This window comes from Saimiri boliviensis, chromosome 1, assembly GCF_048565385.1.
Source record: "Saimiri boliviensis isolate mSaiBol1 chromosome 1, mSaiBol1.pri, whole genome shotgun sequence".
Taxonomy (NCBI): domain Eukaryota; kingdom Metazoa; phylum Chordata; class Mammalia; order Primates; family Cebidae; genus Saimiri; species Saimiri boliviensis.
This window is the reverse complement of record NC_133449.1, coordinates 25,933,559-25,951,289: the sequence shown is the minus strand read 5'-3', so window position 1 is coordinate 25,951,289 and position 17,731 is coordinate 25,933,559. Positions and strand designations below refer to the sequence as shown.

Genomic DNA, 17,731 nt, shown 5'->3' with positions numbered 1-17,731 from the left:
GTGATCTGATCTAGAAGGGTGGGGCCTACAATGGCCTCTGACAAAACCAACTCTGAGCATGGGACAAAAGCGAGAGACCGCGTGTTCAGGGCTCGACAACGCTACCCCTAAAGCATGACGGTCAAACCAAGAAACTCACGGGTACAGCACCGAGTCTGGAAGACATCACTCCCTCTCCACGCCTGACAATTTTACCAAAGGACTCCAGCCAGACCAACACCACTTCCGCTTTCCTTGCCTCTCCCAGATGTGGGGTCGGCTCTGCCTAGCCCTCTTCTGAACGTCTACTTCCGCCTAGCAGCTTCCGAGGGGAGTCACGTGAGAAGTAACCCTCCTATTCCTGAGATCCCGCCCCACTGGGATCTCAACCAGGGACTTGGGAACCTGTGGGTGGGATCTGGAGTGAAGGGGCGGAGCTTGGAGCCCCTGCCCGGCCTTAAAACCCCTGCTCTCATTCCGAACCTTTGCACAACTCCTCGTGTCCCACCACCCTGCCTTCCCCACCCAGCCGCCCAGTGGCCTCAGTCTAGATGCACAGGGAGATCAGTTACTGCCGCTTTATTAGAGAAATTACAGATGAATCTCACAGGCCACCCCCAGTAGACAGACATGGAAGCCTTTCCACGCTGGGGGCACAGGAACTGGAGGCAATGGCTGAGCAGGAAAGAAGGCTGGAAAGGGCAGCACGGTGAAGACTTGAGGGAGACAATGAATAACAGGGGTGGATCTCGCCTCTGTGAGTAGCTTCAGGCCTCCACACTTGCCCTGCTTTGGAATTTTTGTGTGTGGTCCTGAGGAGACTTGTTCCATCATTGAAAGGGCTAGACCTCTTCCCAGGGGAACTGTGCTTGAGTCTCTCCTTCAGGGGACTGCGATGGCTTCTCCCAGAGGGCCTCCCTGGCCTCATCTCAGAGGGACTGTGATGGACTCTCTCCCAGGAACTGCAATGGCTCCTCCCATGAGGCCCCCCTGGCCTCATCCCAGAGGGACTGCGATGGCTCCTCCCAGAGGGCCTCCCTGGCCGCATCTCAGAGGAACTGTGATGGGCTCTCTCATAGGAACTGCAGTGGCTCCTCTCAGAGGAGCTATGACATGTTTTCCCAGAGGAACTGTGTCCTCTCCTCTCAGAGGGACTGTAACGGCTTCTTTCCAAGGGACTGCGGTGGCTCTTCTCTGAGGAACTGTGGCTTCTCTCAGAAATCCTACGGTGGCTCCTCTCAGAGGACCTGTGACATCTCCTCTCAGAGGGACTGCGTTGGCTCCTCTCAGAGGGACTGCGTTGGCTCCTCTCAGAGGGACTACGATGGCTCCTCCAAGAGGGACTGCGATGGCTTCTCTCAGAGGAACTCTGATGGCTCCTCTCAGAGGGACTGAGACGGCCCCTTTTAGAGAGACGGTGACGACTCCTCTCCAGGGGACTGTGATTTCTCCGAGAGGGACTGCAATGGTTTCTCCAACAGTGGTTATGACCGGTTCTCTCAGAAGGACTGGGTGGGGTTCTCTCCCTATAGAAGCTGGGGTGGTTTTGCTCCTCGTGTGTGAGTTTCTTTTTAAGGTGTCGGTGCCAGGTTCTCTTCACAGGGGAACCAGGTAGATTTCTTCCTTGGGCCTGAACTCTGGTTCCTGGTGTGGGCAAGTTCTTAGACTCCTGGCTGGAGATTTCATTTTTCTTTGATCTGCTTCTACTGTCCTTTTGGACAGTTCCCAGAGGCTGCTCCACTGAGGCAGCTTGGAAAGTGATACCACTTTGGGAACCTGTGGGCTTGGGCAGTCGAAGAGGTCTGGGTTGGAAAGAGTGAGGTCTTCTTGGCGGTTGAGCTGAACTGCACTGGTCTGTCCCTTCCCACAATATGTCGTCCTGCTTCACGGTTGAGCCTGCTGACCTTAGCTTGTCAGCTGACCTCCTCTCTCTTTTGATATTGCTGGGTAAGCAGTAATCCCTGGCATTTCGCTTTGGATAATAGTTTTTGCTTGCCCACAAATTGTCTGGGATTGTCCTGTCCCCAGGCTTCTGCCCAGCAAAAGCTAAAACTCTGTATGCTGTTTGGAATGCCTGCTTTATGCCCTGAAAAAGCAGTTGCATGAACTTGGGTTGGGAAGGTTTCTTAGGTTGTCTTTTTAAGGAGGCAGTACTTGTCTGAGCTGCTCCAATCGTCTTCCTTCTTAAATGGGCTGGTGATTCCCTAGAGGGGCTCTCTATTGTGGTTCTACTGTTTGTGTAGAACTTTCTGTGTTTTCTAAGTCCCTTGGTCATTCTCTTCATTGGATATTTTGAACCAGAGGCCTTTTTGGTTCTCACTTTAGCCCGTTCCTCATTCTGAGTGCTTTCAGAGTCACTCTCTGATAGGGTATGTACCTGAGTGGATTCATAATGTCTAGGTGCTCTAATTATTGTCTTTTCTTCCAGGTCAGGGCTGCTGCGTTGTCTTCGCCTGATGTAGACTTGTACAGGAGCAGGGGACTGGGAGGACCCAGATTGCAAATCTATTGTGGAAGTAGGACTCTTGGAAGCTTGAGTATGGATTTTAGCTTTCCTTTGTGATGGTGACATAGTTCTTCGTATGACGGGTCTATCTCTTTCATGATACTTTGAGACTTGGGGTCTTTTCCTGGTTCGCAGCCTAAAGCCAAGGTGCAACCGAATCTCACCATGGCCTTCAGGAGTGCTTACAAGGTGGAGCTGTGGATAGATCAGAAGATAAGGCCCCAAAGTGGTCTGTAATTTATGATGGCAGTTAAATCCTGAACATCGGCCACACTGTAGGCAGATGGGGTACTTTAGGACTAGACCTGAAGCTAGAGGTGGAGGCACATCGGGGGGTATTTGACTCCTTAAGAGTTTTGCTGCTATTTTTAGCTGCAAATCTTGTAGCAACTGGAGCTGTTCTGAGAAGTCACTCTGGGGAAGATAATTTGGCTTGAGGGAGTGTTCGGACTCAAAAATCCTTGTTTGGGAATCACTCTGTGAGTTCTCACTTTCTTCCACTGGAACAAGGTCTTCTCTGTTGTAAAATATGCTGATGGAAGACTCTGACTTTACCAGGACAGGAAGCTGGCCCCCTGCACATGTGACAGGCATAGGCTGAATGACTTCTTGGGATATACCACTGAACCTTGAGCTTGTTTTCTTTATTCCCATTCTCTTCCCAGAGTATTGCTGTATTACGGAAGATGTGGAGCCACGTGTCCACATTTTTAAGGCCATTGACCTATGTCTCTGAATGTAGTGTTTGACCACTGAAGGCTGAGAAATAGTAACTGGACCCTTCTCTGGCAGCCTCTGGGAAGCTTCCATCAGTTCAGCTGGAATCCCAAATAAATTCTGAATAGACTGACAGGTATCTGCAGTGGCTTTTTTTGCTAGAGATGTTTGAGAACAAAACTTCCTTTCCATAGTAGTCCCTAAAACATTCCCCAGCGTTAGCATACTGCAGAGATATTTTCTTGGTAGTCGCTGCCTCCAGGCATGACTCTCCCAGATGTTGTGTTGTCTGCCCAGGAAAGACTTGATGAGGGATTTTTGAACCCCTGATTCTGCACAAAATGTCCTAGATAGTGATCTCCAGCTTTGTGGCAGATGTTTCTGAAGTGAGTTCTCTAGCTCCTCCATTTGCTTCCTATTAGTTTTCTGTTTAGATATGACATCAACTCCTGGAATCTCAGGACGTGTGTTTTCCACAATGTTAGCTGTCTTATCAGAGCTTTGATTATGAAGGCCCAAGGGAAAAGTTAAAGATTGCATCATAGTAGGGTCTAGATAGGTCTCTTCAGGCTGCAAAATAACTGTCCCAAGGTTTTTTATATCCAAAGCTCTGGATACTTTCTGTATCCCAGAATCCCAAAGTCCTCCAAATTCAGATGCTGTTTTGACAGAGCTTGAAATAAGTGAGGTTGAAGAGCTTTGTAGGAACCTAGAGAAGTCAGTTCTCACTTGAAACTCTTCCGATGTAAACTTCTCACAGTCCCTATTCTGACACACCTGTCCTAGATTCAACTCCTCAGATTCCATAACTTTAGGAGGCTCTATTTTTATCACTGTAGATTTCACAGCCTGAAGTCCTTGTTGATGAGTCAATATTGTATGTTCCTTAAATGGAGATGTCTGCTGTGAGGTTAATTCTTCAGATTTTACTTGAATATGTGGCCTTAGAGTTGGTTCCACAGGTACTATCAGTTCTTGAAGATGTGGCCTTGGAAGTAAATTCACACAATTTGTTGATTCAATTCCTGATTCTAGGGCTACTCCTATTGGTTCTACAACCTGAGGAATCGGTCCTGGTGCTAATTCCTCAGATTTTACAATTTGAAGGGGTGGCCCTGGTATTAACATAGTTTTTACAATTTGAAACCCTGTCAACTCCATTGTTTCCACAGTCTGGTGTTTTGGCATTGTGATTAATTTCTTAGATTTCACATCTTGTAAACATGGCCCTGAGGGCAGCTCTGAAGGTCTCACATCCTGCAGTTTTGGAGTCAACTCAATATATTCTACCACTTGAGGGGTTGGCCTTGGTATTGTCATAGACTTTACAACTTGAAATGGTGGTCCAGGGTTCACTTTCTCAGACTGAACAACTTTTGGGACATCTACAAGGGTTACCTTTTCAGACTGAGCAACATGAAGCTGTGTACTTGCAGATTCTGTGACTTGATCCAGTGGTTCTGGACTAATTCTCATAAATTCTACAATTTGATCCAATGGTCCTGGGGTTGTCCCTGGAGATTTCATACTTTGATTCTTTGACTTTGTTAGCCCTGTTGATATCTCCCTGTGCTGCCATGCCTCAGAGGTGAGCTCTGCTGATTCTTCATGTCCTATAACTTGATTTGTTTGCTTCATGGGCACCTCTAAACATTCCTCCATTTGCAGCCATTGCTTATAGTTCAGATTTACAGATTCTGGGACTTGATGTCCTAACCCTAATATTATCTCTGGAGATCTCACATGATGTTGTGGTTTGGGAGTTAATTCCAAAGTTTTCTCCACCTGCACTCCTGACTCAGAAGTCAACTCCACAGATTCAGGAACCTGATGTCCTAACCCAGGTGTCATCCTTGAATCATAATCTGGGACATGACATAATGACTTTGGAATCAATACCACAGATTCTTCCCTTTGCAATCGTTTCTGAGAGATCACCTCCACAGGTTCTAAGTCTTGAGAACAGAGCCTTGGGGATCTCTCTGCAAATCCAGGGTCTTGATTTGTTGGCTTTGGGGTCATTCCAAAGAATTCATTTGCTTGTATCCTTGCCTCAGTGGTCAACCCCATAGCTTCTGTGAAGTAATGCTTGAGTTCTGGGGAAAGCCTTTCAGATTCCACAACTGGCTTCAGTGGCTTTATATATAACTCCTGCAAATCCTTATCTTGGGGCTGTGGCTGAGAGAATATTTCCATAGTTTCTAGGATTTGTTGGCTTTTCTCTTGAGTTAATCCTAAGAATTTTGAGCCTTGATCCCTTAGCATTGGAGTCAGATCAACAAATTTTGGTACTTGAAGATCTGGCTGCAGCAGCATCCCTAAAGATTCCATGGCTCTGCCTGTTAGCTTTGGGGTCAACCCCACAGATTTCTCTATAGGATCTATGTCTTTATGTGCCAATCCTTGCACCATTTCTGAAAAATTTGTGGCATGATAAATTGGTATTGAAATCAAATTTGCAGATTTAGGGACTTGATACTTTGGCTGTGGGATCATCTCTGCATATTTTACAAACTGATGCCCTGGTCTAGGGATTATTTCAGAGGATGCCATGATTTGCTCATTTGTTCTTGGAGTTTGCTCCCCATATTTCACTGTTTGAAGCAGTGGCCCTCGTCCTAATTCCACAGATTTTATAGTTTGCTGCAAAGACGCCGAAGACAATTTCACATGTTTTACACTTTGTAACTTTGGGTCTAGAGTAAACTCCAAAGATTTCACATCTTGTTGCTGTGATTCTGGAGACAAATTTGAAAATCTGACACTAGTCAACACTGGTCCTGATGAGAACTTCCTAGTTGGCTCTGGTGCCAACACCATTGATTTCACATCTTGCCATCCTAAAGTCAACTCTTGATAATTTATACCTTGCTGTTGGGCCCCTGGTGTCAGCTCCATAGGTTTTATATATTGAAAACATGGCTTCGGTGCAAAGGCCACAGATTTAACGCATTGTGACCTAAAGCATGATGTCAAAGAATTTACACTTTGAGATTGTGGCCATAGAGTTGACTTCACAGATTTCACATCTTGAGAACATGGCTCTGATACAAATAGCATAGATTTCACATCAGGCTGCCTGAGGTGTGAATGCAATTCCTCAGAATTCATACCTTGAGGATATGGTTCTGGTTTTAACTCCACAGATTTCATACCTTGAGGATATGGTTCTGGTTTTAACTCCACAGATTTTGCTTTTTGAAAACATGGCTCTAGTGTAAACATCTCATATTTTAAGTCCGGTAGCTCAGAGGCTGAAATCATTTTTGCAGTATTTGCACCATAAAGCAATGGCTGCTTAATTATGTCCATGGACTTTACATCTTTAAGCAGTGGCTCTGGTAAAAATACCTCAGATTTTGTATCATTTATCTGAGGACCCAAAGTGAATGCAGGTTGCACAGCTTGCTGTGAGCCAAGGTGCTTCCCCAAAAATTGGACTCCTTGAAACTTAGTCCCTGGAGTTAACTCAGAAGATTTCACACCTTGCGAGTGTGGTCCAGGATTGAACAGAATAGATTTTGTACCTTGAGATTCTGACCCAGGTTTCAATTCAGAGGGCTTCATGTCTTGTATCTGTGGCCCTGGATTCAAGTTGATAGAATTTATGCATTGAAATTCTGACTCTGAATTCAACTCAGAAAAATTCATACCTTGCTGCTGTGGGCCAGAGTTGAACTCCTTTGGTGTTATATCTTGAAACTTTGTCCCTGAAGTCAGTTCACATTTTACATCTTGTAAATATTGCACAGAGCTGAACACAACAGATTTTATACTTTGAAGCTCTGGCTCTGGATGCAACTCAGATTTCATAACTTGAAATTTTGTCCCTGATTTTACACCTTGCAAGTGTGGGTCAAGTTTGCACTCCATAGAATTTACACATTGTAACTTTAGCCCTGGATTCAACTTAGAAGAATTCACACACTTCACCTGTGGCCCAGGGTTGCATTCCATAGGTGCTACACGTAGAAACTTTGATCCTGGTGTCAAATCAGATTTTAAATCTTGCAAATGTGGTCTAGGGTTGAACATCATAGATGTCTTGCTTTGAATTTCTGTCCCTGGGTTCAACTCAGAACACTTCATACCTTGAAGTTTTGAAACTGGGGTTAATTCAGGAGATTTCATACCTTGTAAATATGGCTCCATGTTGCACCCAATAGAATTTACACATTGAGCTTGTGGCTGTGGCATGAATACAGAATTCACACCTTGCAAATGTGGCCCTGGGCTGCACCCAGTAGAATTTGCACACTGAAGTTTTGGCCCTGGAATGGGTGCAGAGGAATTTACACCTTGCAACTTCAGCCCAGGATTGCACCCAATAAAATTTACACATGGAAGTGGTGGCTCTGGAGTGGATGCAGAAGAATTCACACCTTGCAAACATAACCCAGGGTTGCACTCATTAGGATTAACACACTGAAGTTTGGGCCCTAGAATGGATATGGAAGAATTCACACTTTGTGGATCTGGCCTAGAATTATACTCAATAGTATTTATACACTGAAGTGGTGGCTCTGGAATGGATGCAGAAGAATTCCTATCTTGGACGTTTGACCCAGAGTTGAACCCATTAGAACTTACACACTGAAGTTTAGGGCCTGGAATAGATGCAGAAGAATTTACACCTTGCAAAGATGGCCCTCGGTTGCACCCAATAGAATTTGCACACTGAGGTGGTGGCTCTGGAATGGATGCAGAATAATTCACATCTTGCAAATGTGGTCCAAGACAGAACACCTTAGAATTCATACCTTGAAGCTCAGACCCAGGATTCAACTTGGCAGATTTTATTACTTGCAACTGTGGCCCAGGGTTGAAATCTAAAGATTGTGTATCTTGAGGCCTTGTTCCAAAGTGCAACTCAGATTTCGCACCTTGCAACTGTTCCTGAAGATTGAATTTCATAGATTTTACATATGGAAGCTTTGTCCCTGTACATAATTCTGAAGATTTTCCATGTTGCAAATGCGGCCCAGGATCGAAAACTGTAAATTTAACACTTTGAAGGTCTGGCCGTGGATTCAATTTATGAGATTTCCCATCTTGCTGCTGCTTTTCAGTATTGAACTCAGAAGGTGCCACACTGTAAATCTTTGATTCCAAGCCCAACTTAGAGAGTTCTGCAACCTGCAATTCTGGGTCATAGTTGCCCTCTGTAGAGTTCACTGTCTGAAGCTTTATCAACCCAGATTTCATATCTTGCAACTTTGCCCCAGGATTGAATTCTATAGACTTCACACCTTGATGTTGTATCCCTGGTGTCAACATAAATAATTTTCTATCTTGTAACTGTGAGGTTGAGTTTAACCCCAAAGATGTCCTATCCTGTACCTTTGTACCTAGAGAAAATTCAAAAGATTTTACATCTTGCTGCATTGGCCTAGGCATGAGCTCCACAGATTTCACTTTTTGAAGCTTTGTCGCCGGGATCTCTTGAGAAGATTTCATACCTTGCAATTGTGATTCAGAACTGAACTCCTTAGATTTTACATCTTGAAGCTCTGTCCCCTTGATTGAGTTACAATATTTCACATCTTGCCACTGTGGGCCTGAGTTGAACTCCACAGATTCCCCATCTTGAAGCTTTGTCTCTAGGGTTAACTGAGAAGATGTCACACCTTGTAACTTTGGACCATGGTTGTATTCTACAGATTTTACATCTTGATAGTTTGTTCCTTGAATCAACTTGGAGTGTTTTTCACCTTGTATCTGTTGTCCAGAATTGAAAGACATTGATTTCATCCTTTGAAGCCTTGTCCCTGAGATTACCTCAGAAGATTTTATATCTTGAAAGTGTTGTCCAGAACTGAGCTTCACAGATTTTACATCTTGAAGCTTTATACCCATGATCAGATCAGAAGATTTTATATCTTGTAACTGTGGGCCTGATTCTAGCTCTACAAATTTCACACCTGGAGACTCCCTCCCCAGGGTCAAATCAGATTTCTCACTTCGTAACTTTGGACTAGATTTGAAGTCTACAGATTTCACACCCTGAAGCTTCACCCCTGGAATCACTTCAGAAGATTTCACACTCTGTAAATGTGGTCCAGAACTGAAATCCATACATTTAATGTCTTGAAGCTTTATACCCATGATCAACCTAGAAGATTTTAAATCTTGCAACTGTGGGCCTGAGTTGGATTCTGCTAATTTCACTTCTTGAAGCTTTGTCTTTGATATCGACTCAGAAGATTTCACTCCTTGCAACTGTGGCCCAGGTTTGAAGCCTGTAGATTTGACACCTTGAATCTTGGTCTTCATGGTCAAATCAGAATGTGGGATATTTTTCAACTGTGAGCTGGGGTTTAACTCTATAAACTTCATGTCTTGGGACTTTGTCTTAGGGTTCAACTTAGAAGATTTGACACATTGCCATTGTGGCCCAGAGCTAAACTCCTCAGATTTTGTACCTAGAAGCTTTGTTTGATGAGCCAACTCTGATGATTTTGTGCTTTTCAAGTGTAGCAAGAAGTTGAGCGCTACAGTTTTATCACTTTGTAATTGTAGCTCTTGGTTTAATACTCCAGATTTAACCCCTGAAAACTGTGGCTCTTGTGTGAACACTAGAGACTTCACATCTTGCAGCTGTGTTCTTGGATATGCCTCCAAGGGTTTCACTTTGTGCAGCTGTGGTCTTGGGGTCAACTCAGAAGATTTCACATCTTGCAAATGAAGCCCAGGTTTGAATGCCATAGATTTTATATCATGGAGCTTTGATGTTGAAATTGGGCCACATGATTTCACACTTCTCAACTGTAACCCAGATTTCAAATCAATAGTTTTGAAACCTGGCAACTGATGTTCCTGGAGTGATGTCAAAGGTGGTACACTTTGGAGCTTTGGCCTTGGAATCAACTCAGATGACTTCACATCTCTTAATTGTATTGAAGGTTTCAATTCTACAGGTGTGACAGCACGAGACTGTGAACCACATTTAGGCATAGATTTCATATGTTGGAACTCAGGTACTGGTATCCACTGCACAGATTTCACACTTTCAAGCTGTGAGTCTTGATTTACCTCCACAGTTTTTACCCCTTGAAGCTGTGGCTCTGAGGTTGATGCCGGAATTTTCCCTTTCAGCAACCATGGTCCTTGGGACAACTTAGGAGTTTTCACAAATTGCAACCGTGTCCCATAGTTAAACTCCACAGGTTTTGCACCTTGAATTTTTGGCCCTAGAATCAATCCAGATGATTTTACACCTCCTGACTCTATGGAGGATTTTAACTCTGCAGTTTTGACACCTCGAGATTGTGAACCAAGATTCAGTCCTCCAGTTTTTACACCTTGGAACTCAGGTCCTGGTATCCACTGCACAGATTTTGCACTTCCAAGCCGTGAGTCTTGGTTTAAGTCCACAGTTTTCACACCTTGAAGTTGTGGCTCTGAGCTTGATGCTGGAATTTTCCTTTTTTGCAGCTGTGGTCCTTGAGACAACTCAGGAGCTTTCACACAGTGCAACTGTGACCCAAGGTTAAACTCCATAGATGTTGCACTTTGAAGTTTTGGCCCTAGAGGTAGTTGAGATGACTTTACACCTCCTGACTCTATAGATTTCAACTCTGCAGGTTTGACAACTTGAGATTGTGAACCAAGATTTAACCCTATAGTTTTTACACCTTGGAACTCAGGTCCTGGTATCCACTGCACAGATTTCACACTTCCACGCTGTGAGTCTTGGTTTAACTCCACAGTTTTCACACCTTGAAGTTGTGGCTCTGAGCCTGATGCCAAAATTTTCCCTTTTTGTAGTTGTGGTCCTTGAGACAACTCAGGAGCTTTCACACAGTGCAACTGTGCCCCAAGGTTAAACTCCACAGGTTTTATACCTTGAAGTTTTGGTGCTAGAACCAATTTAGATGCTATCATATCTCCCAACTGTATGGAAAGTTTCAACTCTGCAGGTTTGACACTTCGAGATTGTGGCCCAAGATTTAATCCTACAGACTTTACACATTGGAACTCAGGTCTTGTTATCCACTGAACAGATTTCATTCTTCTAAGTTCTGGCTCTTTGTTTAACTCCACAATTTTCACACTTTGAAGCTGTGGCTTTGCAGTTGAGCCCAAGGGTTTCGCTTGGTGCAACTGTGGTCCTGGAGTCAATTTGGGAGATTTCAGACTTTGCAACTGTGGTTCATGTTTGAACTCTTTAGCTTTTACATCTTGCATATTTGGTTCTGGAGTCAATTCAGATGATTTTATACCTTTCAACTGTAGGTCAGACTTGAGGTCTACAGATTTTATACCTTCAGATTTTGACTCTGAAATTAACTCCAAAGACATTACACCTTCTGACTCAGACCCTCTCTTTACTTGCTCAAAATTCACACATTGCTGCTCTAGTGAGTTTACAGATATCTGACCATCCTGTTCTAGCTCAAGGGTTAAATCCACAGGTTTTACTTCTTCAAACTCTTGTCCTCTGGTCACATTCACAGATTTTACTACCAGTCTTTTCTGCCTTGGGGCAAACGCTACAGATTTTACACATTGCAGATGTGGATCTTGAGTCTCCTTTACAGATTTTAAACTTTGAAGCTTTAAACATGGAGTAATCTCCACAAATTTCATATCTTGCATTTGTGGGACTGAAGTCAGTTCCTCAGGCTTCACTCTTTGTAGCTGAGGCCTTTGAAGCATCTCCATAGATTTAACCCCTTGAAGCAATGGATCTGGTACAAAAGCCATAGACTTCTCACCTTGCATCTTTTGCCCAAATTTTAATTTCACAGCTTTCATATCGTGCAGCTGTGTACCTGGGACCAACTCCTCAGTTTTAAAATCTTGAATTCTTGAACCTGGAGTCGACTCCACAGATTTTACACCTTGAAGCTCTGAATCAGGGATGAATTCCACAGCTCTGACATCTTCTCTCTGTGACCCTAAGGTTATCACCACAGATTTCCCACCTTCCCGCTGTGGACTTGGAGTTATCTCCACAGATTTCATCCCTTCCAGGCATGGTCCTGGAGCTAAAGTCACAGATATCATATCTTCTAACTGTGACCCTGAGGTCAGCAACTCAGACTGGAGCTTTGAGCCTGGGGTTACCTCCTCAAGTTTTACACCTCCTGCCTGTGGCTCTGGGATTAACATCATAGATTTGACATCTTCCAATTCTGGCTCTGGTGTTAACTGCTTAGTTTTCATATCTCCCAAATGTGGCCCTGGAATTAATTCTGCAGATTTCATATCTTCTAGCTGTGGCTTTAGGGTTAGCTTTTCAGATTTGAAACCTTGAAGTTTTAAGACTGGACTCTCCTCCACAGGATTTACATCTTGGAACTGTGGTCCTTGTATCAATCCAGAAGATATCATACCTTGTAACTGTGGTTTTCTGGTCAACTCAGAATGATTTACACTGGGCAACTGTGGCCTCGGAGTCAACTCCATGGATTCTGTATCTGGCATTTGTGGCTCTGAGACTAATTTACTGGAAACTTCAACTTCAAGGCTTGGCACTTGATTGCCTACTACATATTTTACATCTTGAAACAGCGGCTCTGGTACTAACAACTCAGGCTTAACCCCTTGCCCCTCTGGCCCTGGAACCATTGCCATAGGCAGTGCCCCTTGCATCTTTGGCCCTGGGGTCAACTCTAAAAATTGTACACATTGTAGCTGTGGCCCTGAGTTTAACTCTAAAGATTTCACATCCTGAGGTTGAGTTCCTGGTACTAAATCAAAAATTTTGACATCTCGTAGCTGCAGCTCTGGGTTAAGCCCTTCCTGTTTCATGCTTTGAGTTCCTTGAGACATCTTTGCTAATGTGGAATCTTGTAGCCCTAACTCTGGAACCACCTCTACAGAATTCACACTATGAAATGCTGATCCTGGAGTTTGATCCCCAAATTTGACACCTTGCAGCTTTGGCCTTGAAGTCAATTCAGAAAATTTGAGATATTGCTGCCAAGGCCCTAGGTTTACTTCCTCAGATTTCACACTTTGAAATGGTAGTTCTGAGGTCAGTTTCACAGATTTCATGCTGTGAAACTGGGATCCTTCAGTAGACAGAACAGATTTCATGTCTTCAACATGTGGCCCTTGGCTTAACTGCAAAGATGACTCTGGTATGAAACCTAGAGACTTTATATCTTCAGGCTGAGCTCCTGGTGTCATCTGCGTACGTTTGAAACCTTGGTGCTTTGACCCTGGGATCAAATCAGAAAATCTGACATCTTGCAAGCCTAGTCCTGGGTTTAGTTCCACAAATTTCACACCTTGAGGTTGTGGTTCTGGAGTCAGCTGTACAAATTTGACACTTTGAGGTGTTAGGTCTGGGATAAAATCTGGTGATTTGATGTCCTGAACTAAGGAATCTGAGGTCAATTCATCAGATTTCACACCATAATGTAGGGGTTGTGAGATTAAATCTACAGGTTTTTCTCCTTGAAGAAGTGGCCCTGGAAATACCTTTGAAAATGTGACACTTTGTAACTGTGGCCCTGGGGTCAATTCAGAAGATTTGACACTTGGCTGACATGGGCCTAGATTTAAATCCCCAGAGTTTACATCTTGGAGCTCTGCCCTCTTAGCCAAATCCTCCAATGGCATACTTTGTAGCAGTAGCTCTGGTATCATCTCCTCTGATTCTACCATTCCTGTAGTTGACTGTTGGATTAAATTCACATGTTTCACATCTTGCAACTGTGACTCTAGATCCAACTGCATAGACTTTCCTCCCTGGACCTGTGGCCCTGGGGTCAGGTCCGTAACATGTGGTTTTGGTTCTGTAATCAACTTTTTAGATCCTATCACTAATGGAGATGACTCACTGGTTAACGCCACAGATTTCAAGTTTTGCAGTAGTGGCTCTGATTTCTCATGTTGCATGCCTGGTCCTGGAGTGAACTCCAGAACTCCTGTTTCTGAATCTGGTGGTACTGAGATAACTCCCCGGGTCTTACCAACTTGAGGCAATGCCAACCCCACAGTTTCTGTGTCTTTATAATCTGACATGGAGGGTGTCTCTGACAACTCAGTAATTTCTGAGCATGGCCCTAGATTGCAATGAACAAACTTCATATCATGGGGCTGTGGCTCTGTAGTCAACACCTCTGATTTCACACTTTGTATCTCTGACCCTGATATCAAATCCAGAGATTCTTTTGTTGTGTGTTGTGATACTGGAGTTTCCCTCATTGCTTTTCCAGGTTGGTGTACTGCCATAAGAGTGTCTTGGAATGACATTGAGCTCATCTCCACAGATTCTGAAGTTTGGCTCAGTGGCCCTGGGGTAGTTCCTAAAGATGGTTGGGTCAACCCAATAGATTTTTCCACTTGGTGACAAGTGTCAGAGGTCAACTTTGCTTCTTTTCCTTGATATCCTGGCTCTGAGATCATCTCTAAAGATTCTGAGGCTTGACGCCATGGGGTCAATCTTTCAGGCTCTGTGGCTTGGTGATTTGGTTTGGAGCTCATCTCTGCAGCTTTTACTGCCTGAAGTTGTGTCCCTTTGGCCAATTCCCCATATTTCATACCTTGCACATGTGTCTCAGGAATTAACCTACATTCTACCATTTGAGGAGTTTTCACATCTTCAAACAAGAGTACTGGGGCTATCTTCTCAGAGCTGACATTTTGTAACCACGGCTTTGGGGCCAACTCTGCAGATTTTGTGTCTTCCATTGGTGGTCTTAGTGTCAGCGTCACAGTGTTTATATCTTGAAACTCTGGTGGTAGGACCAGGTGAACAGATCTTCTACCTTGCAACTGTGAAGCTGGGGTCAAACCCATAGATTCTGTAACATGTGGCTGTGCTGGTGGAATTATCCCCATGGAATCCATGGCTTGTAATAGTGCTACTGGAGTTACTCTCACATAATCCATGACTTGATGTAATGGTGCTGAGATCACTTCCGATGATTTTGTGCCTTGACATATTGGCCCTGGAATAGTCTTTCCTTGTTCCATGACTTGACTTTGTGATCCTGAGATCATGCCAGCTGATTCCATGACTTTATCCTGTAGCCCTGGCATCGTTTCCACAGTTTCCATAACTGTACATTGTGGCCTTAGATTCATCTTTTCTGGTTTTGTGACTTGATGGCTCAATAATGTGTTCATTTTCACTGACTCTATGGCTTGATGTTGTGGTGTTGGAGTCGTTCCCACTGATTCTGTATGTGGATGTGATTTGTTAATCATCCCCATAGAATCCGTAACTTGAAGCAGTGCTACAGGAGTTACTTTCTCATTATCTGTGACTTGATTCAGTAATCTTGTGGCCATCCTCTCTGATTCCACAACTTGGTGCTTTGGCCTTGGGGCTGCCTCCATTGACTGAATGACTTGATTTGGTGGTTTAGGGGTTATGCTCATTGTTTTCATAGTTTGCATTGGTTTCACAACTTGACTTGGCAGCTGTGGGAACAAACCCACAGATTCTGAATGTGATTCTGGGATCATCCCCATTGAATCCATGACCCGAAGTAATGCCAATGGAGTTACCTTTATGCTGTCCTTGACTTGATATGGTAGACTTGGTGTCAAGTCCACATTAGTCACTTGTGTCTTGTGCTGCTGTATCCTTTTTTCTGGAAAACCTATGACCCTCTTCTCTATACTAAGCTCTAGTATGTGTTTTGGCTCTTTCTTCAGTAAAGCAATTTCCTCTGGAATCACATTAACTCCTAAACTTCTTGGAGGTAGAGTGCCCATTGATGTAACTAAAGGCTTCGATCCAAGGATTTGGGGGCCATCCCCAGGTTGTAACTGCTTGCCTGAGATAAGTGACTGTGAAAGTTTTGTTTCTGTGCTATTTGTTCCAGATCCCACTTCAGCATTCACATGCAGCAGAAATGATGGAAGGTCTGGGGAATTTTTGTTAATATTTTGCTCAGTGTTTTGATGAATGGGCATAGATAACTGAGTTTGGAGTTTATTTGATTCAGCAACTCCTCTTTGTACTTTAGTTAAATAATTGAGCATCGCCCATGATTTCCTCACAGGTAAAGGTACTGTTTGTTGCCGCAAGGTGAAAACCTTCTCAGACATGTGTCCTTCTAGCTCCTTTCTGACCGAAGGAGAGAGCTTGAATGGAGCCCACCTTGGAAGTCGTGGTCTCTCCTTGGAAACAGAATTTGGCTCATGATTTGATGTCAAATGACTCTTGCTCCTTCTCTCGTCTTTTATTTTCCTTTTTTGTTCGCAGATATTTTGAGGCTCAGAAATAGTGTTGATAAAAGAGCTCTGAGATTGTAAGGGTGAAAGATCTGTCAAATTCTGAAAAAGTTTTGATTTCTGGGGCTCTGATAGCCGAAAAGGAGGCAGGGTTGTGCCTCGGTTCCCGAATACAGATGGCTGCTTTTTGTGGGAAACAGGTAAACTGTGGCTCTGGTATTCCCAAGTTGTTCCTTCAGAAAAGACAGGAAGATGAGACAGACTGGAGTTACTGCATGATGACCTAAAGGAGATGCTGCGGTCCGTAGAATGTGTTGCTTTCTGATAGTCACAACAGTGTAGAACAGTCTTCTGAGCCACAAGAACAGAGGAGGTAGAGGAAGAAATTGTATCCTGTGGTTCAGGCAAATCCTGTTCCATAAGCCTTGATCTAAGAAATAAAGAAAAATATTTCAGTTTGCATTGAAATAGGAAAAGGAAAAAAGTGGCCATTTCAAATGCAAAACATTTTTGGCCTGAAGGAGAATTGGGAAAAAAAAAAAAAAAAGTTTCTTCCCCCAACATCAGTTACTTATAGAAAGAATTCCTCCACCAGGACAAAAGGAGGAAACTGTTCCCATTCCACCCAGAAATGACCCTTCGACCAGTTTGAACCCAGAACTTTCTCCACAGACAAAATGAACTCTCTCCCTCCCTCCTTCCTCCCCTTCCTTCCTCCTTTTTAAAACCTCTACCACCTTCAGTCCTCACCCAGGAACTACAATGCCTGACCTTGTGTTTTCCAGGTGTCGGAAGATCTGTTGAAGACTCCGCTCCATTGACCAGAGTATATATTCCTGGGTCCAGTCCCCAGGGAGTTCTGAAACACTGGATGCAACACTGTATGTCAATGTAATTGAAGTCTCATTAAAATACCAGTAAGGAAAACAGTAAGAGAGATTTAACTTAGAAAAGAGAAAGCTATCATAGTGAAGGAAGTAAAACAGGGTACCACGTACTTTACTTCTAACTTTCACAGAGTTTGTCAGTAGAATTGGCTGAAGACAGGCTTTACTCACCACGTCAGGTTAGCTTCAGTGCAGGTCATCATGAGGGTTTCTTCCCACTGTGGATCTGGGAGAAGAGGTGAAGAATCTATCAGCATCATGATTATTGACATCATTTTATCCAACCCCCTCTTTTTGCAAATAAGGAAATCAAGATGACGTTATGCCTAAGATCATGAAGTTAATTAGTGGTAGATCTCAGACTTAACCCATCTCAACATTTTTCAAAAAGCTACACTGCTTCCATCATACACGCTGCCTTCATCATACAGTAGATGTAAGCTATATACATTGGTAAGAATAGGAATAATCTTAGTAATAAGCAGTGGGAGTAGGGGAAAGA

At 43.7% G+C, this 17,731-nt stretch overlaps 1 protein-coding gene across 8 annotated transcripts in view; it reads right to left on the bottom strand.

Annotated features, from left to right (window-relative positions):
- The window catches only part of LOC120368102 (uncharacterized), a 78,348-nt gene that overhangs the window by 37,158 nt on the left and 23,459 nt on the right, over positions 1-17,731 (bottom strand). For 5 of the 8 annotated variants that reach the window (XM_074395144.1, XM_074395141.1, XM_074395149.1 and 2 more), the window contains exon 4: positions 17,401-17,455. In XM_074395144.1, the coding sequence (XP_074251245.1) occupies positions 17,401-17,455 (55 nt within the window). Of the gene's footprint in view, positions 1-139; positions 16,773-17,113; positions 17,222-17,400; positions 17,456-17,731 lie in introns of all 8 variants that reach the window. The other 3 variants (XM_074395132.1, XM_074395130.1, XM_074395135.1) reach the window with 2 other exon arrangements.